At 44.2% G+C, this 27,986-nt stretch overlaps 1 protein-coding gene across 1 annotated transcript in view; it reads left to right on the top strand.

Moving 5' to 3' along the window:
* baz2bb (bromodomain adjacent to zinc finger domain, 2Bb) overlaps positions 1–27,986 on the top strand; it is a 70,252-nt gene that overhangs the window by 40,637 nt on the left and 1,629 nt on the right. Inside the window, exons 6-38 of the mRNA XM_083777179.1 lie at positions 223–395; positions 1,529–1,720; positions 2,416–3,147; positions 3,984–4,584; positions 4,818–5,090; positions 5,911–5,971; positions 7,058–7,166; positions 7,375–7,476; positions 8,794–9,004; positions 9,417–9,509; positions 9,614–9,675; positions 10,017–10,082; positions 11,016–11,081; positions 11,617–11,661; positions 12,343–12,369; positions 13,292–13,357; positions 14,593–14,733; positions 15,616–15,870; positions 17,080–17,303; positions 18,121–18,195; positions 18,417–18,645; positions 18,738–18,800; positions 18,918–19,062; positions 19,678–20,354; positions 20,861–21,181; positions 21,405–21,702; positions 21,999–22,154; positions 22,769–22,929; positions 24,635–24,945; positions 25,347–25,482; positions 25,953–26,099; positions 26,301–26,608; positions 27,777–27,920. Coding sequence (XP_083633305.1) covers positions 223–395; positions 1,529–1,720; positions 2,416–3,147; positions 3,984–4,584; positions 4,818–5,090; positions 5,911–5,971; positions 7,058–7,166; positions 7,375–7,476; positions 8,794–9,004; positions 9,417–9,509; positions 9,614–9,675; positions 10,017–10,082; positions 11,016–11,081; positions 11,617–11,661; positions 12,343–12,369; positions 13,292–13,357; positions 14,593–14,733; positions 15,616–15,870; positions 17,080–17,303; positions 18,121–18,195; positions 18,417–18,645; positions 18,738–18,800; positions 18,918–19,062; positions 19,678–20,354; positions 20,861–21,181; positions 21,405–21,702; positions 21,999–22,154; positions 22,769–22,929; positions 24,635–24,945; positions 25,347–25,482; positions 25,953–26,099; positions 26,301–26,608; positions 27,777–27,920 — 6,670 coding nt within the window. The remainder of the gene's footprint in view (positions 1–222; positions 396–1,528; positions 1,721–2,415; positions 3,148–3,983; positions 4,585–4,817; positions 5,091–5,910; positions 5,972–7,057; positions 7,167–7,374; positions 7,477–8,793; positions 9,005–9,416; positions 9,510–9,613; positions 9,676–10,016; positions 10,083–11,015; positions 11,082–11,616; positions 11,662–12,342; positions 12,370–13,291; positions 13,358–14,592; positions 14,734–15,615; positions 15,871–17,079; positions 17,304–18,120; positions 18,196–18,416; positions 18,646–18,737; positions 18,801–18,917; positions 19,063–19,677; positions 20,355–20,860; positions 21,182–21,404; positions 21,703–21,998; positions 22,155–22,768; positions 22,930–24,634; positions 24,946–25,346; positions 25,483–25,952; positions 26,100–26,300; positions 26,609–27,776; positions 27,921–27,986) is intronic.

Here is a 27,986-nt window from a genome sequence, read left to right as displayed (position 1 = left end):
CAAACGGTCAGGTTGGGACAAGGTAAACCACACCAATCCAACTCATTGAGTTGCATTGGTGTGGTCTACCTTAAAACCGTTTTGTACCAACCAGACGATTTGGTGGGATTTGGGTTTTAGAGTTGATATGTCTCTTCCCACTGAATTATTTTTGTCCATTCCACTACTAAAGCAGGTCTTCGTGCATACCTACTATGACGCTCGGTGTACTTGTTTCTATAGGGGTAAACGGAAGCATGAATGGTGGCAGCACTTCCTCTATATCTGCTGGGAACCCCCTTCCATTTCTAGCAAAGGGAACCATGGAGAAAACCAAGACTGCCAATGGCAGTGGAAGGAGTCACAAGGGCAGCCAGGATGTGGTCCAAGTGCAACAGAAGAGTACTAAGGAAAAGGTCAATACTAAAATATAATATAATGTTTGCTAAAGTGCTCACTTGATGGATACACTTACACGTTGTTGATTGCTGACTTCACAGTAAAATTTCAGTGTTCATTTAAAGCTACACTAGACCTGTACGTGCCTGTTGGCCACCGGCCTACTTGCAACTTGGGAACTTGGGAACCTAATAATACCTGCTGTCAACTTGTCATAGCACCCGTTTTAACTATCTGTCTGTGTCCCACATGGAGATCTCTGTGTTTGTCTGTCTGCCTGTGTGTGAAGAGTGCAAACTGACTGTGAAAAGTGGAGTGGTTAAGTAATCCATTTGCAGGTGTGGGCAATCACTGCGTTAATGGAGCCTACCTGCTCCATTACCTGCTAAATTTCATTTTGACATTCTGGTCAACATTTGTGTCAAAGGTTGTGTCCAACCAGACACATGATCTAAATTTCTCAATAGAAGAGCAGGGAGGGGGGCACAGTGGCACAGTTGGTAGTGCTGTCGCCTCACAGCTAGAAGGTCTTGAGTTCGATTCCCACTCAGGACGCTGTGGGTGCTGGTGGCGTGTTTCCTCCTCCGCATCATCAGTGCCCATACCCGAGGCGGGGTTGGCGAAAGGGCCCTTCTGTGTGGAGTTTGCATGTCCTGATGGAGGGGAAAGGAACTGGTTGGAATAACGTGTTCCTTCCACGCGCTACGTCCAACCAGGGAAACTCCCTCCTGTCGGGTGCAAAAGGAGCAACTTAGACACTCAGGCATTCAAGTCTGTTGCTCTCCCCATGTCCCCCATATATGGGGACTAGGTTGGCGGAGGGTGTGTAGAGCCCAGGATCACATTAGATAATTGACACAGGGGTGAAAATGGGATACAAAATTGTGGGACAAAAACAAAAAGGAAGAGCAGGGAGGCCAAATACAACCATCTCAATTGCACAAATTATATTGTATAACGTAGTCTACCATACAGATTGGACAAAATGTATATTTATTCACAAAATAAATGACATAATGGAGCTAATAGAACATGTAATCAAATGGATCCTTACAAGTCCAATTGGTTATATGTGTACACTCTCCAGAGGTTATTAAAACCAATAATTTTACTGTGACTGAGAAAGGTGGACTCCACTGTCTCGTTCTAGAAGCTCATTAAGAAGACACTGGAGACCTCCAGCATGAGCGGCAGCCAATCGGGTTCCTCGTCAGACTGCTCCAGTGGCGGGGAGAGCAGCAGCGACTTAGATGACCTGGACGATGATGACGACGAAGATCAGAGCAACGACAGCGACGACTCCGACTCCGAGAAGGAGAGTAGTGTGAAGAGGAAGTTAAAGGTGTGTGCAGCTGACTTGAACTGCCAGTTCTGTGTGTACAGTTGTATGCAAACACTCGAGAAGAGCCAATAACGATTCGTATCACTTTTGTACATGCTAAAAAGGTACGTGTTCGATCAAAGGCCTTTTAATTGAAGATCCATTTGCAGTTCTGCGTGTCCCTCGATTGTGCCGAACATGGAGTCAATTAAATGTAACAGGCAAAATTTGTTGAACAATTACATGGGACGTCAGGAAGGTTTTTTATTTGATTGAATACTTTATTAGTCAGAAATGTCAAATGGCACGTGGCACATTAAGGCTTTAACAGGGTAAAACAAAAATGTCCTGGGGACTTGTTTCCATTGTATTCAGTCAAAATACCATGAAAAATGAACGCTACAAACTTCATTTTGATTTAATTTCAGATAGTGAATTCTGTAGCAATATATTATCTAGATAAAAGGTACGTACACGTACATCATTTTTGTAATCGTAGTTTTACTGTATTCTTTTGTTACATCAAAAGTATTACTGAGTGCAAATGAGCTGAATTCTAGTGTGATTTTAAAATGTCAAGAGCAATTTCAATGTGACACACTTGGCGTGTATGCCATAGCTGCCCCTGTACTGCTGTGACGCTGTCCTGTCCCCTGCCACCCCCCCCCCCCCCCCCCCCCCCCCCCCCTCCTCATCACCCTTCTGGATAAACCCAGGATCTGACGCAGAGTCCTGCTGAGAGCAAAAAGAAGAGATCTTCCATATCCGAGGGAAGTGGGGCACGGGAATGCCTGAGTATTGCTTCTCAGAAGCGTTACGATGATGTTCCTCCATCTTCCTCGTACCTCCCTCTCCTGTTGCACCACCACACCTCCCTGCTCCGGTCCACGGCTGCACTCTTCCAGAGCTCCAAGCTCAGGGAGGAGGAAGGCCAGCAGCATGCCAGCGTCATCCAGGCCACAGGATTGGTGGCTGGCAGCAAGCCCATGGCGATGATCACCCAGTCCCACCATCGGGAGGTCTCCCCTTTGCCCCCCAGGTCCTCGCCCAAGCCCTTCTCCTCTCTCTCCTCCTCATCCTCCTCACCGATGCACTTCTCCTCCTCCTCGCCCAAACACTTCCCCCTCGCGGCGTCGCCAAAGCACTTCCCTCACTCTCCCTCGCCGAAGCACAACTCTTTCTCTTCCTCTCCCAAGCCTCTCTCCCTCTGCTCCTCACCCAAACCCCTCTCTCTATGCTCCTCTCCCAAGCCCCTGTCTCTCTCCTCGTCCCCGAAACCCCCCTCTCTGTCTTCCTCGCCCAAACCCCCAACTCTCTCGCCCTCACATAAACCCAAGTCTTTGACAGTGTCTCACGAGCACACGAGGATCATGGATAGTGTAAAGGCAGGCACCAGGAACTTCCTAGATGAAGCCTCAATACACACAAACTGTTTGATGTTGAAGCAGGTGAGTTATCATGTCGATTATTTACACTTCAAATCAAATCTTGGGTGATTTGTTTTTTTTAATTATTTTATTCATCTCATATACTCATTACTCAGTTACTGAATAAAACAAAAACTCTCAGCTGAAGTTCATTATTTTAAAGTAGATTTGTTCCATTCTACATCCTCTTTTGTAATAGCTCTTTTATAGGATTTTGCTCGTGGGTGTTTTAATATCCGTTTGGCTATCATTGTTTCTGACATGCAGATTTTTAGAAGGTCAGTGGGTTCCCTCTCAGCAGAAAATGAAACGTCTAAGCACTGTTATTAGCACTTTGATTGTACTGTATGCCGGCTTGGCCCTCCACATGTGTGAAAGTATTTAGTTTTATTGGAAATACTTCACTAAAGCTGACAAGCAATTAACTGTAATGCTTTGGATGCTCATTGTTATGTAAGAATAACAAATCTGACTCTTTTTAAATAATTCAATTATTGTCACTACTCTGGGAAATGGCGATAGTGGGGCAGTCTGTGACGAGTTTTTTATTTTATTCATGACGATCTCACAATAATACATATGAGCTGTCGATGGCCGTGGTATGACAAAACCAGAAAACATGAGTTGACAGCTAAACCCACATGATTGCACTAAGCCAAAGGTTTTTTAATATATTTTTTGCTCGGCAGCCTTTCTTTGTTTTAACGCTGTTGGCAGGAGAGTCTTCTGTTCATTGTCTTTTCTCTCCCAAAACAATAACACTGCATTATATACTTCACCTCCATTCACGCATTCATAGTAATGGAAATGATTTGCACGCTATGCAAATAACTAAATTGCTTTGCTTTTTCATATAGCCCTTCCTCCCCCAAGATTCCTTCAAACACACTCTTGCACCGAAAACCCAGGACATGTACAAAAGTCACAAAAGGTTGGCTTCCTCCATATCAACGCTGCCACCTCCTAAATTGTCTCAGGAGATGCCCGGCTGCGGCGTGCTCCCGCCCCCGCACGGCAACCACCACACCAACCTGTTCCTCAACCACCACCCCAACGGGGTCATCCACGGTCCTGTTCAAGACGCCCCGCTGGCCCTCCTCTCCAAGCCCCGTAGCCAGAGCAGCAAGACCCTACTCACAGACGCCGGCCCTGCTGTTCCTATGCCTGTCAACCTGAGCTCTGACACCAAGGAGCCCTCGGCTACCATCGTGGGTCTGTCCAAAGCCTCTACCTCATCCGGCCTGACCCACAGACCCAGGAAGAACAAAGCTCCCAAGCCTCTACATGTGGAAAAGAGCCTCTCCAAAACCATGTCCCAGCCCCTCGTAGAACTGTTCAAAGGCACAGAGTCCGACATTCCCAGCAGCAAGGACTCTGATGACTCGTTGGGGGATGATGAAGACGATGATGAAGATGATGAAGACGACGATGATGTAGATTCTGACGGTAGCCTGTCAGGTCAGTTGGATAGCTTGGTCTATAATTTGATTAGTGCCGCCGATATACAGCGCATTATTAAAGATAGAAGCTGTTCTAAAGAGGTTTTTTTAAACTAAAAGTGACTAAAAGATTATCAACCTCACCTGTGGTTCGGATGTGAGAGGAATGTTAATTGGAACATGTTTATTCATCATCATCTCTCCCTGTCGTTTTCCCTCTTTGTCTCACGCGGGCATTCCGGCCCCCCGCAGAGTCCGAGAGTAATCCGGAGAGCGACTCTGATGGCTCCGAGGAAGACGTGAAGGAACACGATGAGACAGACACGGATGCAGAGCGGACCCCCCAGAAACTTTGCAAGACCTCCCTCCACAGCTCGTCCTCTAGCCTCTCAACCAGCTGCTCCCCGCTCAACCTTCAGGTCATCAAGCCCCCCAGCCTGCCCTGTGGCCTGTCGGTCCCTGGCGCTGTGACCTTCTATGACACCGGCCCCTCCCCGTCCCCCTCCTTGCTCGCCACATCACCCGGTAACAAAGACACCCCCTGCGTCTCAGTCACCTAAACACACAATAGAATGACACAAGCCGAATGCTAGAGTTACAACACAACAATAGTATGAGATTCCTTCAGGTCACAAAAGATCATTAGCGTGTGGTTCAGGACGTCAAGAAAGTCTTGGTCATTCAGATATCAAAACAGCATTGCGGCCAAAGTCAGCACGGCGTTTCTTTTTCTGCAATTGTGTATTGTTGGCAGCCTGTTATCGCCTCTCCCCTCTCTGCTTCGTCACATTATCCAGTTTGGGAGAAAGAGGCAGTATTTTTTTCCAGCAGGAAAAGATTGTTGTACATTTAGTTCCAGTTCCAAGTGAACGTAATGGCAGAAATGGTTTGGTCATTGTTTTGATGATATCCACAGGCATTTGCTTTATAAAGAACAGCCAGGCAGATGTTGAATAAACCTGATACTGTACATGCTGACTCATGGAGCAGATTACATTACTTGTGAAGCTGAATTGTCACTTGCCTGTGGGGAAAGCATGCAATTCTTCTTCCTTTTGAGTTCAGCTGTGGAGTAACTTTGATTTCCCAACCCCCGTCCTTGAATTGCAATTTTTAAGATATATTTTTAGACCTGTTAAAAATGTGCGTTTTATTTTTGTGTTTTTACAACTGATACTGTCTATGATGGCTTCTTACTTTCTGGGGTATGATAAATGAGATGACACAGACCTTTTTTTATTTTGGGGAAAGGGCACCTCTGCAAAACATGGCAGGTTTTGTGCATTTTCTCAGGTCACAAAGGAGCTGCCAGAAGCAATGAGTCATTTCTTCTGTTTCCTCCTAGGATCAGGGAAGAGGAGGAGGGTAACGGATGAGCGAGTGCTGCGATTACCACTCGATTTTGGGTGAGACAGCTCACTCTAAATACATATGTACACACATGCATACAGTACACACACACACACACACACACACACACACACACACACACACACACACTACACTGTAAATACTGAGTGTTAATTTAACTATGAGAGTGTATAAATGGACCATGTCAATTTGGTTCCATTTGTACATTCTTTTTACAAAATGGATAAATGAATACTGAGGATAAATGATTTTACTGTGTTCTGCTACAAACATACCACCAATTTGTTACTCTTTGTTACTTCTACTAACTACTAGCATAGCCAGACTTGACCAGCGCGGGCCACAGCGGACAGGAAATGAGCTGCTGCAGCTCGGATACAAGGGGTTAATCACATCCAGCCTCAACACAGACGTGCAACATTAGCAGCTCCCTCCCCAACAAATGCCATGGCCTCAGAATCAGGGTTGTCTTTCATCTTGCCAGGGATGTTTTTAATCAGCAGGTTCACAGGGGAAGGAGAGGCGACAAGCCTATATAGTATATACAGTACATTATCCACCGTGCTGTCCCAGTGCAAAGACCCCACAGGCCTTTTTCTGTGCGCTGTGGCTGCACTCCAGCGGAGCTCATGGGAACTGTGGTGTGCTGCTTGGCTTATGGCCATCTAGGAAAGCCTGATTGCTAAAAAAGAGTCTGAGGGTACTACCTAGGCCTCTGAGCACACAGCGAGCAGCTCTAAATGGCTCATTTAGCGTAGTGCACCTCTTTGTCTGCGGGGAGCTATGAATAAGGGAGATATTTATGGCATTCTGCAGAAATGCCCTGAAAGAAGAGTGATATCATGGAATTGTCTAATCAGAGAAATATTTGTTCATCTATATTCTATAGACCATTTTATGAAGACTACTGATATTTAGACATAACTTCACATATTGATGGTTGTGTCTCACTAATTATCTTGTATCATCTGTACTTCTCGTTATACTTGGTTGCCATCTACAAGCTCACAATGTGTCATGCTGCGATGCGTTGTGAGCTTGTTATGTACAGATCGGCTATTCTTGGGGTGCATGACACCAGCAAAAAGCTCTAAATCAACCTTAACGTTCCTTTATTTCAGGTGGCAGAGAGAGACCCGTATCAGGACCGTGGGAGGCCGTCTGCAAGGAGAGGTAGCTTACTATGCCCCGTGTGGGAAGAAGTTACGCCAGTATCCTGATGTAATGAAGGTAAGCCCATAGCGAGTTACAGGTAAACTGGACTCTATTTTTCAGTATGCTTTGAAATTAATGTACGTTCTGAAGAGTGTTTTGTGAAAGTTAATTGCCTTCAGGTGGGAAATGGGTAAATGACAGCGGACGTGCCCAATTTATAGTAATTGATGTACCGGGAGAAAGTGTACCTGAATTTAAATGGTCTTCTTTGTTTTCTCTGCAGTACTTATCCAGGAACGGAATAACTGAAATCTCCAGGGACAACTTCAGCTTTAGTACAAAGATTAAAGTTGGTGACTTCTATGAAGCCAGAGAAGGACCCCAGGTAAATAACTAATTTATTTCTGTTTTCAGCATTTCTTTTATTATTATTATTATTTTTTTTTTAAATGGTGGACTTTGTAGCTAGAATGATCACAATAAGATTATTTATACAATCAATGACTATAGTAGCACTGTAAATTCACACCACCCTCAAAGACACCTCACATGACATGACAATCGACAAATCTGAAATCATGTATAATCCGCCTAAAAATATATTTTGGTAATGTTATCTACTCGTTATTATGTGAACAACCCAGACAGTTTTTAAGTTGCTCGATTCAGTATTTTGATATTCATTTGAGCTGCCCGCCCCCTTCCTATACAAAGTTACAAACACATTGTAACTTCAAACTCCATTGTAACTATGATAGATTAATCGAAATCGTTTTTTATTACTTTTTTTAAATGAAAAGCATCAGGGAAAGAATCAGGCTCCATAAGAAAATCAAAATAATTATTAAAAATAAAGGAAAAAGGTAATAATAAAAACCACAGGCACCTCACATTTCTGGTCAAAACAAGCTTTATTCCACGGCCCATAGCCGACGCTGTGATGGTCGCGATGATGCTGTCAATGCCCCGATTGGTTAGACAACATCATTTCAGTCCCAGATTTTTGGCTCTTCAAAATAAGGGTTGAACGGGGGGAAATCCTGACAGCACGAGGTGAATTAATTAATTAATACTGGCCGGTGAAGTATTAACACTTCCAGTATGCCGGAATTTTTCAAAAACCATCAAAACCATGGACAGCGACGTAAGTTTAGAGAGAATAGACAGTTTTGTCCGCCCATAAACAAGGAAGTGAATGGCTGCGCGCATGCGCGAAACACGACTTAGCGATGAAATCTTGCGTTTTTGTTGCATAACCCACAATTCCTGTTATGGAGATCCTTGACTGTGATCAATATTAAGCCCATATATGGGAATACCAATATATGATCATATTGTGACTCTTGATAACCACTGTGGTTGCCGCAAAGGTCCCAGTTAACTATGGAATCATGCATTTCCCGTCAGTCAGTCAGTGTATCACTCAAAATCCCCATAATGGGGAAAGCCCCATATATGGTGCCCAGGTCTCCTGCCCAGGTCTCGTGACATCGCACACGCACGACCTCGCCCTTTTGGGGCGTCTACTGGTATCAATCAAATATATAAACTGAATCGAGCAACTTAAACACTGTCTGGGTTGTTCACAATTCACATAAGCCTGAGTAGACGATGAAATGACCAAAAGTATTTTTGAAAGTGAAATATCCCTTTATCATCTTGGGGTTGTAACCACCTGTCTCTTCTCTTTCCATGTACAAAGGGTTTGCAGTGGTGCTTGCTTAGCGAGGAGGAGATTGTTCCCAGTATCATAGCGATGGATGGGCGACGTAGCCGTCACAACAAGTCGGAGAACCAACAGGCAGTTGACGGCACTGGGGCCAGGAGTACGAAAGGACACCCTACTAATGTCGCTGAAGTTCACCTCCACGATGCCAATGAGGCCAAGCTTCTTCGTAAGCTGGAAGCTCAAGGTCATTATCACCTTTTTTGCAAGGTCACCGGGGAATCTGGGTTGTCTTCACTGCCAAGTACCGTACCTGGGGGGACAGGGCCTTTTATGTTTCGGCCCCCAAACTCTGGAATGAACTCCCCAACCATCTCAGAGCTGCTCACTCTCTCCTCTTTCAAAACCTCACTTAAAACCCACCTCTTCAGAATAGCCTTCCCCAGTTGAGGTCTTGTTTATCTTTTTATCTTTTTAACCCTGTATCTGTTATGTTTTAGCTTTGATCTTTTTTTCTTAATAAAGTCTGTTCCTGGTGTTCCCATGTAAAGCGCTTTGGGTATTTAGAAAAGCGCTGTTTAAATCTGAGCTATTATTATTATTATTATTATTATTATTAAGCCAAGTAATTTCTAACGCACGTCCTTGTTGTCTTGCAGAAATCGCCCGGCAAGCAGCTCAGATCAAAATGATGAGAAAGCTAGAGAAGCAGGCAATGGCACACGCTGCAAAGGAGGCAAGAAGACAACATGGTTAGCCTTTGGCTTCTAATCGGACCTTCACTTATCTATCCTTATCACTTATAATCCTGACCACATTCTGTATAACAGAAGCTTAATTGATTTGTGTCTTCTAGCAATCATGGCTGCTGAAGAGAGGCGAAAAAAGAAGGAACACATGAAGATTTTCAAACAGCAAGTAAGGTTTTTTGTGGACCAAACTGCCTGCATTACTTGACAAGATTGTTTTTATCTGGTGGCATCGACAAACAAATGGTATTCAGGGTACTGTATGTGCCCTCCAATGTGAAATAATTTAAAGCACAGTTGAGTTGCTTTGAAATTCTAAAGGGAAGATGCTAACCTTCAAGATCTGCATAGAACCACTGCTTCTTCAAACCCCCCCCCCCCCCCCCACCACACACACACACACACACACACACACACACACACACACACACACACACACTACTCCCCGCTCTATAACATGCATGACTTAAAAGTTAATTCATTTGATCTTGCTCTCATCCTTTTTACCAGGAGAAGATCAAGCGCATTCAGCAAATTCGTATGGAGAAAGAACTCCGTGCACAGCAAATTCTTGAGGTTGGTCCTGAAAGTTATTGCAGAAACATTCTGAAACACTTCCTTTCTGCTGTTGATGGGATTTTTATAAAGACCAACCAAAGGCTATTCCTAAATTATGGGGTTGCACTTTTGTCACGTCTGACAACTGTATGTGACTAATGCTTAATTGGGTTTCTACGAAAATGCCATTGAATATTAAAAGCTCCTCAGACCATGGTGTCGAACATAGAATATTGCCATTAAGTCAAAGGTGCCAGAGACGTTGCTATGGATAGGTGAAGTATTTTAGCTTTTATAAATCAAATTTCAGTTGACACGCTTGGCAAGTGCCTCTTAACAGGATTTTATTGGGGTTATAATTACTGATAGAAATTGTTAAATTCATTCGGACTGCCTGTGCTGGTCTTTCCTAAGCGCCATAGCCATTTTGTCTTTTTAGCATTTAATGGGAGGAAATTATTATCTCATTGAACAAGATAGCAATATGTTATGTTTGACATTACAAGCTTAAGCCACTGGCTCGTTTTAGCGTCTGTGATAGACTGCTGCTGTTCATAAGACAATACCAATACTCCATAGTTATCTAAGAGGTAGATATAACTTCTGTTACTTAACTATTTTCTTATTAAAAAAATAAATGCTTTTTTCTTTCAGATTTGAATCAAAACCTGACCTCAAATACTTTAATCATGATTGCTTAAATTATGACTAATTCGATATTAATTAATTGCAATCTTTGCATTGCATAACCTTTGTATGAATAGGGGCTACATTACTTTGAGGAAGCTATAACTGCATTCACTATAGTACCGTGCACTGTATTCCGATGAATTTCTTTGTAAAGGTTGCCTGGTTTTTGAACGCCCAGGTGTGTTTTGTTTTTGAATGAGACATGTCAAATGTGTCATGTGGTTGTGGTGCATGACCTGAAGACCTGTTTTGCATGCACAGGCAAAAAGGAAAAAGAAGGAAGAAGCAGTCAATGCCAAAATATTGGAGGCTGAGAAACGAAGCAAGGTTAGTTTAGATGTGCTTTAAGAATTAACTGTGAGTGTTGTGGCCCACTTTTGCCTCAAGCCATACACTACCTAACATAACAAAGCCCACTGCTCATTCCCAGTCAACTCGCATGATTCTCCCTTGTGCACCTGTCTGTACCCCCCCAACCCCCACACCCACCTTCTCCGTCCCTCATTGCCTCATTTAGGTGAATGTAAAGTAATGCTCATCGCTGCAGGGGACTGCTTCTCAATGCTAAGGAGAATTTCCACTGGCACCTAGTGCAGACCTTTTCCATGCTAATCAGTGTCATAAAAACGGAGGCTGCATCCTCCGCATGCCTTCTACGTGTCTCTGGAAAACGATGAGGCATTTCCATTTTCACATTAGCTCAATACCTTCCCAGGCTGTGTGCCTGTCAATCAGATTAGTGGGATTGTGCCTGTCTGTTGTAGAAGACGCAGAGAGAGCCCATCCGTTTGTGTCAGCTATTTATATAATGGAGATGTGAATATGTTTGGGTTTTTAATTGAGTTTAATCTCTTTCCTTAAGGAGAAGGAGATGCGGAGACAGCATGCTGTTATATTGAAGCACCAGGTAGGCATTTTGCTCTCAGATCTGTACAGTACAGGGCACTTTCACATGCTATTCTTCTTTAATCTCTTGGAGAAAGGGTTCCAATGACCACAATCTGTTGTAGCCTAATTGATTAACAACTGCATTGTACCCTGTCAAATGAACTGTCAAATTATTATTTTTATTATTACTTATTTTGATTCTGATGGCTCTAGCTTGTTCTAGACCAGTGGTTCCCAAACTCTTTAGCCCATGACCCAAAAGAGAAATGTGATGTCTCCACGGAACTCAAACGTGTGAAAATAGCAGATCTACAAGCTCACAACGCAACGCTCCGCACCACGTTGTGAGCTTGTAGATCGTCTATTTTCACTACTTCTTAAACATTTGTTTTCTAATTTATGGAATTGCTTAGATTTGTTTCTTATTTCTTCATGAAATTGCTGGTGGGGAATAAATTGTTTTGAATTCATGAAAAGTTTTGCGTTTTGAAATAACTATTAAAAACAATAAATAAAGGGACCTATACAAATGTGTCTGCGACCCACAAATGGGTCCCGACCCAGTGTTTGGGAAACAGTGTTCTAGAGGTGTGGGTGGGCAGATTCTTACAATCTTGGCTTTCTTGTGTGATTTTTATTTTATTTTCTTCCTTCTGTTTTTTTTTCTGTTTCATAATACTTTGACAACTCTCTTTACCAGGAGTTGGAGAGGCATAGACTAGATATGGTATGGGTATGTTTGTTTCTGTACATCTAACACCGCATCGTGAACTTTGTTGTGATAAATGGTTGTCATCATAGCAGCGCATCCAGTGTAGCATTGGCTGCAGTCACACTACATCCTCTTCTGCATGGCTTTTCCAGCACGGTAGTGCAATGCATACGTCTGCTCCATTTGTCTCTCAGAGAAAACACATCCTTTATCTGCCTGAAAAAAAAGCCTAGGCCCTTTCAGAAATCATTACAAGTTGCAATGCCCTCTCATAGCCCAAAACACCTACCATCCATGCATTGTTTTTGTTTTTATTGGATTGATTATATATTAAGTTTTCGAATCAATTAGACATGCCATATGTTAAACAAATTCCCTGCAGACACAGGCAGACAATAATCAGTATACAGTTTTGTTCATGCCGACACTGATTTAAGGGACTCGCATCATTAAAATGTTACTTCCTCTCAATAGAACAAAAAACAGACAGTGATGACTTTTTTAATAATTACATTTTCATACTAAATAAAGTATGCTAATTTGAAAATAAACTAACATTGATACTTTTTGCTTATATCAGTAACACCTTAGATGATCTATATATAACTAATAATTCTAGAAGCAGCTATAGAATGTCTGGCCTGCTTATTACCAACATGCTCAGATTACTCTAACTTTGAACTTATGCTTAGTTTGTTTTGACATTTCCCTTGTTACTACATGACGCCTTGCCACTTGCTTTTCGGTTGCCATCACACCACCCTCTGAACATTAACCACACTGTAATGTTTACAGCTTTGTATTTTGTAACTTTGTGACTGTGGCTTCCTGTCCGTTTTGCTTCTCTTGTGCACGCCATTGTGAGTCGTCTCCACATTAACAGCTATGCTCTTACCGTCGGCCAGTGTGTGAATATGTTTGTGTGTGACTCCGTCAGGAGAGGGAGAGACGCCGGCAACACATGATGCTGATGAAGGCCATGGAGGCCCGTAAGAAAGTAGAGGTTTGTACTTTCCAACTCGGCCAAATCACTGTGAAACTATTGGCTCTTTTCCACTAGAAGAACGAAGAGTATTTCATGGGTTCTAGATTTGTTTCCATACACTATGGATCGGATTTCAGATAAGGTCCCCAGAACCTAATTTGGGCCCTGCTCAGGAGGTAGTAGTAGTAATTCTCGGAACCCAGAACTAAATTCTTAATAATAATAATAATAATTATTATTATTATTATTATTGTCATAAGTTGAAGATGGACTATTTTCACTATTTCGTTTTTATGACGTGAACAAACAAAAATCACACCTGTGTGAAGTGAGGGGCGCTGTTGTCATCGTACAAATTTACATCGTATTTGGTGGACATTTGACCCAATTTCTCCTTTCATTGTCAATGGCAATATTGAGACTTGTGGGGACAAAATGTACGTCATATTTGGTGTTGGACATTTGACCTAATTTCTCCTTTCATTGTCAATGGCAATATTGAGACTTGTGGGGACAAACGCTGTGTATACAGTAGGCCCTCAAAAATCACACCTGTGTGAAGTGAAGGGCGCTCTTATCATCATACGTCGTCATACATGATGCCAGAATCTCATTCTGGCCAATAGGAGGGGCTAGTGTCCCTAAATAATCGTACAACTTACAATTCAGACATTCAGCCGACGCTCTTTATCCAGAGCGACTTACACAAAGGAAGGTAAACGCACATCATTCAAATGTCGTATACTAGTTGATCATAGGTAAACCAAGAACCTAGCATCAGTCTAAAAACAGTATAGATGGTATCATCATACCCAGAAGTTATGTGGGAACGCAAGAAATCGCCTTGGGTTCTGGAAAATGTCAGTTTATGGAAGGTTACCCATCGTAATGGAAAAGAGACATACATGTGTGCCTCTGCCTATCCACTGTTAACCCTTTTTTGTCACATGAACCCTAGCGTCCTTATTCTGGGCATGTCATAATAGGCAAACATTCATTTAAAATGGCGCAGCTACAAGCTCATCTGCTGTTTTCTTTATTTGACGTACAACCAAGTGTATTGGGTTTGAGAGGTTAAACTATTATGAAGTGTGAATAAAACTAAGAATTGTCCCCCATAGCAATTTTCTGTAAAAGCAATTCATAAGCAAGTCATAGTGCTCGGGTGAGTTGTAAAGACATAATCCTTAACACAATAGTCTGCAACGGTGCCGATAGTGCACTCTGTTAACTGGTCTGTTACTCGGCCCTAGGAGAGAGAGCGGCTGAAGCAGGAGAAGAAGGACGAGAAACGGTTAAATAAGGAGAGGAAATTGGAGCTTAGGAGGCTGGAGCTGGAAATTGCAAAGGAGCTGAAGAAGCCAAATGAAGACATGTGCTTAGCAGATCATAAGGTATTCACATTGTTATGGAAATGTGTAGGGAAATGGAAATGAGAATCTGTAATGTAAAATGCACAGTATGGCTTTGACCAACTAGCATCACCTGGAGAGAGAGAGAGAGAGAGAGAGCTTTCATCTTACATCTCTGCATATTGAAGAAAGTACCTGAAGTGTGTGAACAGCAAATATTTTGTTTTTGTGACTAAAATTGGTGATTAACATGAAATGCATCTGTGCTTAAAATGAAATGGTCGATACAGGTCTAAAGAGTGCCATCAAGTGGCTGATAATGCTATGACACCAACCAAAGTAATTGTACTCTACATACAGTACACTGTACAGGTCACGATATTTGGGTCTGTACAGTAGGTGGCGAGTCCAACCTCACAAAAACTATGCCTAAACCTAACCTAAGCCTAACCTCACAAAAATTACCTTATTGTCCAAAAAATAAGTCGTAGTAGTTGTTGGGGAAAAAATAGCATGGGTTCTGTGTCTGTATTACAGGGTGAGTAAGCCCCGCCCGCGCAGGCCTACGTGGGTGCTCATTACCAGCTACTACTAGTAGTAGCCGGCAGGGTAAAACAAGCGCTCCCTCCGGACTCGAAACCTACACAAACAATATTAGCGTACAGGTGACATGGCTGACATGGGAGTATAAATTACTTCGGTGAACCTTTCTGGGGAATAAGCTCTCTAAGACTAAGATTGTATCCCTGGAGATTGCAACTTTTTGTCACATCTCACACCCTTAAGCCTCAATGGCTTTCTAGTCTGTCACAAAGCACTTCTGCTATTGATCCACAAAGTTTATTTCTTTGTGAGCCTTCTGACAGTAGGTGCAGAGGGCCACCGCAATTATTGCGATGTGCTTAAATCTTTGTCTCACCGTAGCCTCTGCCAGACTTGTCCCGCATTCCCGGCCTGCTGTTACCGGGAGCCGCCTTCTCCGACTGCTTAATGGTGATGCAGTTCCTGCGCAGCTTCGGCAAGGTGATCCGTTTGGACGTGAGTGCCCACGTGCCCAGCCTGAGCGTGCTGCAGGAGGGTCTGCTCAACATCGGAGACTGCACGGGCCAAGTGCAGGACCTGCTGGTCCGCATGCTCTCCGAGGCTGTGTGCGACCCAGGTTTGCCCCCTGGACACAGGGTAAGAGTCAACCGTTCCACTGATCATAATTCAGCAGCAGCATCTATCACATTAGTCTAGTACCCAGCCCATAGAGCCCCATTGTGAACCCGGACATGTTGAGTACACCAAGGTTTTATGTTTAGTATGGGTCCCCAGCATGTAGAAACTGCCGGATGCTACCTTGCATATGTTGAGCAATTTTCATAATTGGCATATTATGTGCCCATACCATTAACCTATAGTAGGCAAAATATTCAAAATGTCATCATGCTTTATGTAGCATGTGATGTTCAAACTAGGGGGTTTTCATGATGCTGAATCCATTCCAAGCATTCGTTTTGCAAAAAAACACTCATTGGGCTAAAAATGGCCAATGCCGTCATCACAAATTGATGATTACAGCACATTGGGTGGGCTGCAAAACTAATGCTTGGAATGGATTCAGCATCATGAAAACCCCCTAGTCTGACACGTCACATGCTAGATAAAAAATTAAGAAATTTTGAATATTTCGCCTTCTATAGGTTGTTAATGGTATGGTCACATATTATGCCAATTATGAAAATTGCTCAAGTTAGCATCCGGCAGTTTCTACATGCTGGGGATCCATACTAAACATCTCTAACATAAAACCTTGGTGTACTCAACATGTCCGGGTTCACTTTTTGGTTACTAGGCTACATCTTGTGCATATTCGTGTTAAGTGTCGGCACAATATAAAGTGGTTCTAGAGTGCTCTGTACTGCAGTGTGCGCTGCAGTAGGGTGATTGAATTGAATTGTTATCAATATCTCTCTGTGGCTAAATGAAGAGGCTTATCTGTATTGGAGGGTATCAGTGTTTAGAGCTCTTAATGCGCCTCTGCAGTTTAAACCAGAATTTTTAATTTATCCCCAAAGCCATTTCTCCATGCTTTTCTGTAGGGCTTAGTCACGCCTTTACGTGACTTTCCATTATTTTCTTCAAGGAACCCAGCTGACTGCCTCCTATTACGCAGCCATGTACTGTACAGCACTTGGAAAGGGATTCTCCTTGGAAATGACAGGGTGCTCCGCCTGTCCCCTCTAAATGTTATTCTCCCCTCTAATCTGAGGGCTTACAGTTGGCCTATACACATTGGTTTGCTTAATAACCAATCTACTGATTTACTGAAACACGCGATGAAGCTGTGTTTGGGGGAGAAAAATAAGATTGAAGCTGTGTTTGAAGGTATTTTCTCTGTCTCAGACCAAGACGGCCTTAGGAGACCACCTGACTAACGTGGAGATTACCCGAGAGAATGTTTCTGAGATCCTGCAGATCTACATGGAGGAACATTGTGTGCACACAGACTTGGCTGACTTGGCCCTCAGCCTGAAGACTAAGGCATTCCAAGCTCATACGCCCTCACAGAAGGCCTCCATGTTGGCCTTCCTGGTCAATGAGCTCTGCTGTAGTAAAGCTGTAGTTAGGTGAGCGGCCTATGTGATGCTTAAAGCTGCCTGACGTTTGCTGACCTGTGCATATTATCCAGTGCAATGCGTTCACTGTGCCATTCATTATGCCCGATGCAAGCAAAGAGCACCAGATTGTGAATCTGATTGAGGGGTCAGTACTGATGTGTTTTTATTCATTGGGATTTTAATTTTTAATAATGTGCTACAAGCATCAAATGGAATAGTATACTGTAAGTCATATTGATTCTTATGGACAATTTCACCATATAGTTTTAATCTGTCATTCCTTTTCCATGTGGTCTCTTCGGTACACTTTGAAACACAAGGCCAAGGTATTACATTGTACTACATTCACTTTTGAAAGGCCTTAAATATTTTGAGGTGATGTATTTTCAATCTGACTACCGGTATACTAAATTCTGCCACGTGATAGCTATTAGCTAAGCTAGCAAACTGCTTCATGGGTAACTGCAAATTAATTAATAAAGTGTGTGTGTGTGTGTGTGTGTGTGTGTGTGTGTGTGTGTGTGTGTGTGTGTGTGTGTGTGTGTGTGTGTGTGTGTGTGTGTGTGTGTGTGTGTGTGTGTGTGTGTGTGTGTGTGTGTGTGTGTGTTCAATTTAATTCTACTGTACATGGCATTTGAATTTTCTTCAAAAAACAATCCTGATATCTGTGGTGCACCTTCTTGCATAAGGCATAATCAAACCATAGTATACATACATAATGCACTCATAGGTCATAGAGATCTGTTTCAGCATTCTTTCCTTTTCTATTTTCTCAACAGAATTGGTCATATTAATCATAATGTTGATGATGTCACCTTTCTTTCAGTGAGATTGACAAAAACATAGATCATATGACCAACTTAAGGAAAGACAAATGGTTCATTGAGGGCAAGCTTCGCAAGTGAGTATATATATAACTATTTTTGCCTTAATCAGTCAACTGCTCTCATCTTATTTAAGTTGAAGGCGGCCACAACTAGTCGATGTATCTCAAATAATCTGTTTAGGTTGGCGACATAAGGAGAAATAGTATAACCAGTCTTTTATTGAATAGACTCAATGTAATGTGCCTCTATACGGTATCGTCCGACTCTCATTTTTCGTTCTGATTTTGTCTCTGAGACTGAGGAGTGTCCATGCCAAAAAGACGGGGAAGAGGGACAGCAGCGGAGGTGGAGAGGACAGCCAGGCCCTCGGCACGCCCACTGCAGGACGCAAGCGCAAGAGGAAAGATGTGGACAGCGACGATGATGAGGACGAAGATGAGGACAGCGAGGACGAGGACGATGATGAAGACGAAGAAGAGGCCGGGGGGAAAAAAGGGAAGAAAGCGGACGCCTGCGAAGAAGAGGTTAGTGAGGAGTGACCCTGACGTTGTTTGTTTTCTAGTAGTAAATGTCAGCCCGACCGCCAGCCTCACACTAATGAGATATTTTCATCCAGGACGACAGTGACCAGACAGCCAGCGTCGAGGAGCTGGAGAAGCAGATCGAGAAATCATCCAAGGTAATTACACCTGATAAGGTCGAGAGAAATTATTATTATTATTATTTTCTGTACAGTGTCATCTCGTTGCTAAATTAACACACAATTATTGTGTTGACATGCCCTATGTCTCCATAGCAACAAAGTCAGATCAGGCGCAAGCTGTTCGAGTCCTCTCAGCTTCTGCGCTCCATGGTGTATGGTCAGGACCGCTACAAGAGGCGCTACTGGGTCCTGCCGCACTGCGGCGGTGTCTTCATCGAAGGCATGGGAAGCAGTGAAGGTGAGACCCTTGATGGTTCAAAATGGCAGACAGAGGTGATTTGTTGTTTTGTTGCTTCCATATCATTGATATTGTATGGAAGCAGGCATCAATCCTGCACCAAAGATTGTGGTATCGACTGCAGCTGGATGCAGGCGAGGAGAAAAAATGTTTAGATTGTCTAAACTTTATGCAAATGTGAAGTATATTTCTTTGGCCGGCATCCAATCAGATTGACACACGAACACCAGCTTACCAACGAAGATAATCAGGATCATTATTCACAGATGCATAAACAGCATAATGTTTAATTTTGGTATTTCTGTGTGCCAGCATTAAGTTTAACAGCCATGCTGGTATGAAATATACGCACAATTAATATTACCTTCAGCTGCTGCCGGTTACCCATCTGTCAGAAAGTTCCATTGTTCTGTTTTGTATGACAAGCTGTTTATTTTAAACCCACCAGGAGCGGTCATCCCTCTGAATTGGTACAGAGAAAAACAGAATAAAGCATGGTGACGAGACGGATGTTATCTAGGGGGATTAAACATTTAAACATGGCTTGCATTATAGTGACAGGCCTACCAGCGGTAAACGTTGTTAACGGAAGTGATTTTCGTCTGTGTCTCGCAGGGTCTGATGAGACGGAGAAGGAGCGTGAGAGACAGATGAGGACACATCAGGTGATGAAAGTCAAACGGGAGCAGCTGGAGGAAGAGGAGAAAGCAGTAGTTCCCCTGGCAGCACAGAGCCCATTCACAACGGGACAGAGAGACTGCCTCGCAGCACAGAGCCCATTCACAACGGGACAGAGAGACTGCCTCCTGGCAGCACAGAGCCCATTCACAACGGGACAGAGAGACTGCCTCCTGGCAGCACAGAGCCCATTCACAACGGGACAGAGAGACTGCCTCCTGGCAGCACAGAGCCCATTCACAACGGGACAGAGAGACTGCCTCGCAGCACAGAGCCCATTCACAACGGGACAGAGAGACTGCCTCGCAGCACAGAGCCCATTCACAATGGGACAGAGAGACTGCCTCGCAGCACAGAGCCCATTCACAATGGGACAGAGAGACTGCCTCAACCTCTTCCTCCAGAAGCCTGGCTCTTTCTCCAAGCTCAGCAAACTTCTCGAGGTGGCCAAGATGTTCCCGGAATCGGACGGCGTCTGTCCCACCGGTCGGAGTGGTTATCCTGCAAAGATCCAAGCCTCCACGCCTCCTCCCCCTGTCCCCGCCTCCGAGGCCATGCGCCCCTGCAGCCCTCCACCCACCGCTGCTTCTTCTTCTTCCTCAGTGTTGGAAAAAGTATGCAACTATTTTACTCAAGTAAAAGTATCAATACTGCAATGTAGAAGTACTCCGTTACAAGTAAGTCCAAAAGTATTGGCATCAAAATGTACTGAAAGCACAAAGTACTCATTATGCAGAATGTCCTGTTTCAAGTTTTCAAAATGTATAAAAATCCTTTGAAAATAGCAAATCTACAAGCTCACAATGAGGTACAGATCTACAAGCTCACAATGCCGCAACGCATTGTGAGCCTGTTGATCGGCTTTTTTCAAATGGTCGAAATGTAGGGCTGAAGTGGTTAATGTATGTTTTGTAATAATAATCGGGAATCTACAAAGTAAGTACCAACTAAAAGTTACTAGTTAAATGTAGTGCAGTAAAAGTACAATATTTGGATCTGATGTAGTGGAGTAAAAGTATTGGAATTTGGAAATACTCAAGTAAAGTACAAATACCTCAACATTGTACTTAAGTAAATGTACTTAGCTACTTTCCACCACTGTTCTTCCTCCTCCTCCCAGCTGGGTCCGTCTCTCCTCGGCTCCTCCTACCTCAACACCGGCGCGGAGATGCAGCCGCCGCTCCCCAACGACCAGCTCTTCCGGGTGCTGACGGAGAAGACTGGCCACTGGTTCAGCCTGCTGCCTCGCTCTCCCTGCGACGAGTCCTCGGTCACCGCCGGCCCCACGCCGCCCCACCCTCCCTCCTCCTCCCCGCCTCCCCAGGCTGCCCACACTTCCAGGCCGATGTCACCCTCCTCCTCTGTCTCCCCTAATCCCCTAGTCACAGCTGGCTCCGGAAACCATGCCGGGATCAATAACCTGCCGTTGTCCGCAGTTCAGGTTGGTAACAGCATCTCAATTGTATTCTCGATCGCTCAGGATTGTGTCTGAGATGTATATCATCCATCAGACGGGCTTAAATGACAAATTCCTCTACCATAATATTTTGACAAAGAAAAACGGATAAACTAATGTGCTTTAGTTGGCGGTAGCATGTGTTTGTCAGTAGATCTATGTTGACGTATGCATGTAGTTCACCATACTGTGTATTCTCAACTTTCAGCAAGTGAAGTGTGGCGCTCATCAGACAGGACTGCCATTTTGTGGCTGGCCCAGTGGGGTGACAAGCGCCAACCTGACCTTCCCTGGCAGCCCTCTCTCTCCCATGCTGGCTCTGGCCTACCAGCATGCCGAGGGGAATGGGAGTGCAAGTGGCAACCAGTTCCTGGCACCCAGTGTCTCCACCAGCAAGAGTGAGACCCCAGAACCCCCCAGCGACAAACCCTCTTCTGCCCCGTCTCCTGCTGCTGTGGAAGCAGCCAAGAACCAGGACTACACAAGTCCTCAGCCCATCCCTGACGGTAAGCATGGTACAGTGCCACACACACACAGACGGAATATATACAATGCTCAGATGGTGTTATAATTGTAAAGATGGTTAGAGATGGTGAATATTACATGACTTGTAATTGACTGTGTGTGTGTGTGTGTGTGTGTGTGTGTGTGTGTGTGTGTGTGTGTGTGTGTGTGTGTGTGTGTGTGTGTGTGTGTGTGTGTGTGTGTGTGTGTGTGTGTGTGTGTGTGTGTGTGTGTGTGTGTGTGTGTGTGTGTGTGTGTGTGTGTGTGTGTGTGTGTGTGTGTGCACGTACGTACACAGAGATGCAGCGTGGCTGGTGGAAATTGTCAGAAATGGTGGAACTTCAGACTCTAGTCAAGGCCCTTCACAGCCGAGGCATCAGAGAGAAAGCCCTGCAGAAACAGATTCAGAAGCATATGGAGTACATGGCCCAGGCCTGTGCCAAAAACAAAGATGGTGAGCACTCTTCCACTCTGCTCTCCCCGCCGGGGATGGGGATGCAGACAACTTTGACAAGTTATGGTGCTTTGGGCAGGGGAACACACATGACAACCTCAGTGTCATAGATCTAATGGAAATTTATTATTTAATATTAAATATTAAACGTGATGTCCATTAATGGTTTTGATATACAGTATTGCATCTGTCAATGTTAACATGATTTAAGCAAACGTTTCAAATGAGACCAAATATTGACAGATTGAGATGAAGCCCGGCATATACCAAGCATGCTGACTTGAACAAGTCCTAAAACTTGACAAGAAATCCAATAAAAATCACACCTGTGTGAAGTGAGGGGCGCTCTTATCATCGTACATCATCCATTCATTGTCAATGGGAATTTAATCCTTGTGTAGGACAAAAATAGCCGATTTGCTTGTCTACATATGGCATCAATTCTCCATTCATTGTCAATGGCATTTAATGTTTGTGTTAGGACAAAAATCTACACTACTTCCTGAATCTAGGAGGGGATAGCGCCGCTCAAAAATAAATCCTCCTAATAGTATTATCATATACTGTAATGCCAAGCCTGTCTTAGACCCAGTCTGATGATGTCTTTTGCACAGTGGCCGTGATTGACGTGACGCGGCTGGAGGAACAGCAGGTGAGCGAGGAGACTGTGGCTCTCTGGTGTGTGGAGGAGCAGGCCATGGAGGTGGACATCGGCCTGCTGCAGCAAGTGGAGGAGCTGGAGAGGAGAGTCACCTCTGCCAGCCTGCAGGTCAAGGTACACTGACTGAAACCATTAGAGAGTTGACTAATCCTATTTCTAAAACGGGTAGTCCCAATACTTCATTCTGATTGTCTGGTTACCGTCACGTGACCGGTGTAAATTTCACCGATAACCCACTCCTTCAATCACTTTGTATCATCCTACAGCCTTGTAGCTCAACTGGGGAAGGGGAGCGCTTGATTGCTTTACAAACACATGCCGTGCGGGCGTCTAAGCACCGCCCGGCTCATATAACTGTGAATGTGTGGCTCCAGGCAGCCCCGTAAATACATCAAGCGCTATTCTCCCGTCACATAGCCTACTTGGAGCACAACAAGGAAATGATGTTGCTCGCTCTAGTGGCGCAAAGCCTAGCTACTTTTGTGAATTCAATAGTTTTATTAGGTTAATATTGCTATATGTTTGTAACCGTTTTAGAAAAGCAATAAGCCACGAGAGGTCTCAGGTTACCGGGTATTTTACACTGGCTGGGGGCGTAGGCAGACCCGAGGCTAGTCACTAGTCCACTCCTTCCCAAACTGGTCAATTTGTGGGTCACCTTATTTTTTGTTTACTACATTTTGTCTTTAACACCCTGAGCGGCATAAACGGAGGTCTCCGTCCTATCAAATAGTAACGCTCGACGCTCAGGACGGAGATTAATAAAAGGACGGAACTCATAACGGAGCGCATCGCTCCACAAGCTGGGAGCACCTGTTGGGCAACATTCGATGTCATTTCCGGTTGGGACGTCATCCACCCCCATTTTAGTGGATGAGACCGAAAATCTTAAAACGTGAATAACTCTTGATCTAAATCAATCCGTCTAATTCTAATCAAAGATCATGTTTTTGACGGGCCATGGCGGTCCCGTCACTAGTCGTGTTAGAATTAATCATACGTCCCGTTGTTGTTGATCGCCTCGGAGTGTTTTCGCTACATCTAGCTACTCCGAAATGGCGCGGAGCCATCTTGAAATACCTCCTGGAGAAACAAATTGCTGGGCGTCCTGATTTAATGGTCCTAAATACCCCCGGGCGTTCGTGGTGTTAATTATTATTACTTCAAAACATTTCCCAAAAAAGCAAAGGTTTTCATGAATTAACCACAGGGTGGTGAATGGTGATAGAGGCCAGTTAGCTGTGCCAAATAGGGCAGATTACCATGTTTTCACATCCAGGTTCCTCGCTCGCAGATCTCCATTGTAAGAAACGGCTTGTGTTAGCAGTAGCTCACGCTGTTTATCTTTAAACGGGTGCGATGCGATAGAAAAAATCACAGCCGTAATAGCGGCAGCATTTCTGATATTCTTGCACGCACAATTGCCGGAACATTTCCATGCATTCTGAAACGTTGTTTGTCTAGTCTCGTCTCGTCAACGAAAACCCACACACGTCTTCGTCATATTTTAGTCAACCAAGAGAGCTGTTTAGCTCATCAGTCTGGTCCTGAATCTTGTATTTATTCCGTCAACGTCAGATATTCGTACTGAAAAAAGGGCCGTTGATGTCGTCATTTACGTTATCGTCATGCCTGACAAAAACAACACTGCTTCAAACTCGGCGTGCGGATCGCCAAGGATCCGGGAAATTGCGGTGCCCGTTGTAAAGTGGGACAGAATGGTGGTTGTCCAGAACCGCCGGTCAGATTGATATGCCCATACTTGTATATGAAGATCCCTGATGTTATTGGTACTGATCTGTCTCTGCTTGCCTCCAAGGGATGGATGCACCCCGAGCCCCAGTCGGAGAGGGAGGATCTCGTCTATCACGAACACAAACCCTTCTCCTCACTGGACGCGTTGCGCGAGGGCGAGCGAGGTGCCAGCCACGAGGAGCGTCCCGGTGGCGTCGCTCGTCGCCCAAACAACCCCCTCGATATCGCCGTCACTCGGCTGTCCGAGCTGGAGAGGAACATCGAGCGAAGGTACCTGAAGAGTCCATTAAGTACCACCATTCAGATCAGACTGGACCATGTGGGTACGGTCACTATGCCCGCATCTGCACCAGCCTGTAGTGGTGATTGTGAAGGGTAGGTCATCTCACGCTCATTCCTACGACAACTTTCTCTCCGTGCTTCCTCTGCTTCACCACGGGGCCTCCACAGTGTTCTGCACCCCTTTCACTATATGTGCATTGTCATCGAGGTGCCCTTTCCCCTCAATTATCACCTGCTGAGGTGACCGTGCTTGTGTCTGGATTAAAAGTGGTGTGTAACTGCATGATGTGTCACACAGTAAACACACTTGTGTAATGTGTACTATAATCTATGTAATAATGTTGCGATTATATTGTAATCTAATATTGAATACTGGCTGCTCAAAACTAAACACTGTCACTTGCTCTTCCTTTTGCTCTCGCCGCACCACTGTTTCTCTGCGATGACAACTGTGTGGTTATGGCTGACCGTTGCTGTTCTCTGTGCCCTCTAAGAGCGGACGAGGAGCTGGCTCCAGGAATGAGACTTTGGCGGAAAGCACTCGCAGATGTCCGCAGTGCCGCTCAACTGTCCCTCTGTGTTCACCAGCTGCAGAAGTCTATCGCCTGGGAGCGATCCATCATGAAAGTGGTCTGTTAATGGCAGAGCCTATCTTTGTTGAATGATCTTTATTTTTGAGGGACGCTAGCCTCTCCTATATTCAGCTATAGTGTAGATTTTCGTCTTAACACAAACATTAATTCCATTTGACAATGAATGGAGCAATTACATTGTATGTAGACGAGCAAATCAGCTATTTTGTGCTAACACAAACATTAAATGCCATTGACAATGAATGGGTAATTTACGTCATACAGTATTTGTCTGAATAAATCAGTATTTTTTTACATCTCCATTGACAATGAATAAATACTTACGTCTGAGCAAATCGGCATGTTACGTCATGATGATGTACGATGATAAGAGCGTCCCTCACTTCATTGATTTTTTTCTTTACGGTTTACACATTTATATGTAATGCCACAAACAACTCAGTAAAACCATAAAAAGTATACTATTAACAATATATTCAAAGGACGCATTTCTTTGTGTGTTTCCAGTACTGCCAACTGTGTCAGAAGGGGGATAATGAGGAGCTCCTATTACTTTGTGACGGCTGTGATAAAGGTTGTCATACATACTGCCATAAACCTAAGATCACTACAATACCCGAGGGGGACTGGTTCTGTCCTGCTTGCATATCAAAGGTATACTTTCATTTAGTTTGTAAGGGTTCCTTTAAGTAAATGTATTTGACATGGTCTCAGAACTGTCTATTCTGGTCAATTTACCTGTTGAAAAATCAAATGCATGCTTTAAGCATAGCGTTAATTCAATTTACAATGACAAGTATGGTCCGTTTTTGGTGGTGCAGACAGTGCATTCTAAGCAGATCTCCTGTCTTTTAGGCGAGTGACCAATCCCCCCGCAGCAAGAAGCAGCCGAGTCGAGCAGCTGGAGGGGCTAAGAAGGGCAGCGAGGTAAAACGGAACAGGAAGCCGCCTGTGGTCGGAGAGCTCTGCGAGGATGAGGCCGCCAGTCCCAGCAGCAGCTGCTGCAGCAGCAGCGGCAGCGGCAACATGCCAAAGAAATCCAAAATGATGGACACAGAGGAGAGTCCATCTACAAACCCGCCCAAGCAGACCAGCCCTGTCCCTTGTGCGAAAAAAGCTAAAACGGCAAAGGACAACAATGCCAAAGACCTGGCAATGTGCAGGTATGTTTGAATGTCCATGGAAGTGACACTTGCATTAACCATATATTCACATGGGGATAGGAAACCTAACCCAGGGTGGGGTTTTCCATTCCTTGTGTGTGATGTAACCGTAAGAGCAGGCTGGCTGCTGTATGAATAGTCATTGTGATATCTTCCTGCTGTACACTACAGCTCATTAGGTTAGCCTGGTAATCATACTGATGGGGCTCAGCTTGAGTCACAAATAAACATCTAACTATAAATGCACCACATCTGTCTGCGTGCGTGTGTGTACAGTTGTAATGCACGTAACTCGAGAATCGTTTTCCCCACCGACTTCAAATTCGACACACGCGTTCCACACCCCCGCAGGGAGTGCAGTAGCCTTGAGTCTGTGGGACACATCGTTGTCCAGAAACACCACAAAAGGCTCTGGTCAGGCTCTGCCAGTTGGCCTAATGAGCCAAAGTCCCCTCACCTGTACAATTTCCAGCATCTGCCTCAGCCAATTGATTGCCATGGCAACCCCACACCTGCCAATTGATTACTTAACCAGTCCACTTTTTACAGTCAGTTTGCAGCACTCTTCAGACACAGGCAGACAGACAGATAGTCATCTCCATAAATTCCATAATCCATATACAGTATGGGCACAAAAGAGACACAGACATTTATGTTAGCAGCTAGCTAATAAATGAGAAATGGCAGAATATTTGAGAGGTGGTTATATTCCTTCTACTTTGATCGGACATCAATATTGTTGCGTTACCTTGAATATTTACAGTACACTAACCATACAGATTATGCAATGTGATTTTTCTTTTTTTTAAGCAATTTTTTGTGTAGGAATTGAAAAGTAATTTGAGTATTGTTACAAATTACAGCTCCCATGGAGTTGAAGAAATAATACAACTTTTGAAATTAGTATATGAATAATTTTATTTTGGTCTTTTTCTCCATTTATTTGATAGTATACAGTAGAGTAGACTGAGGGTGAGAGAGAGATGGGGAGTGACACGCAGCAAAGGTCGTCAAGATCAGGATTCGAAACCCGCGACACGCAGCTATCAGTCTGCATTAGCAGCCTAGGTGCCCGGACAACTGTATTGACTCCTGACCTTAGATCAGGAGCAGAAACTATTCTGTAAATAGTAGACCTATTAATTTGACCTGAGGTTTATTCTCCCAGAGTTCTGCTGGCTGAACTTGAAGAGCATCAAGATGCCTGGCCCTTCCTCATGCCCGTCAACCCCAAAGCTGTCCCCGGTTACAAGAAAATCATCAAGAAACCCATGGATTTCTCCACCATCAGAGAAAAGCTTGTCAACAGCCAGTATGTTCATTGTAGTCAGTATAAACACCCTTACCGGTCCATTTCTACCCTCTCAGAGATAAATGT

The sequence above is a fragment of the Protomyctophum parallelum genome, assembly GCF_964188405.1.
Source record: "Protomyctophum parallelum genome assembly, chromosome: 11".
Taxonomy (NCBI): domain Eukaryota; kingdom Metazoa; phylum Chordata; class Actinopteri; order Myctophiformes; family Myctophidae; genus Protomyctophum; species Protomyctophum parallelum.
Note: the sequence above shows the minus strand (reverse complement) of the source record. Positions and strands in the feature narration are given on the sequence as shown.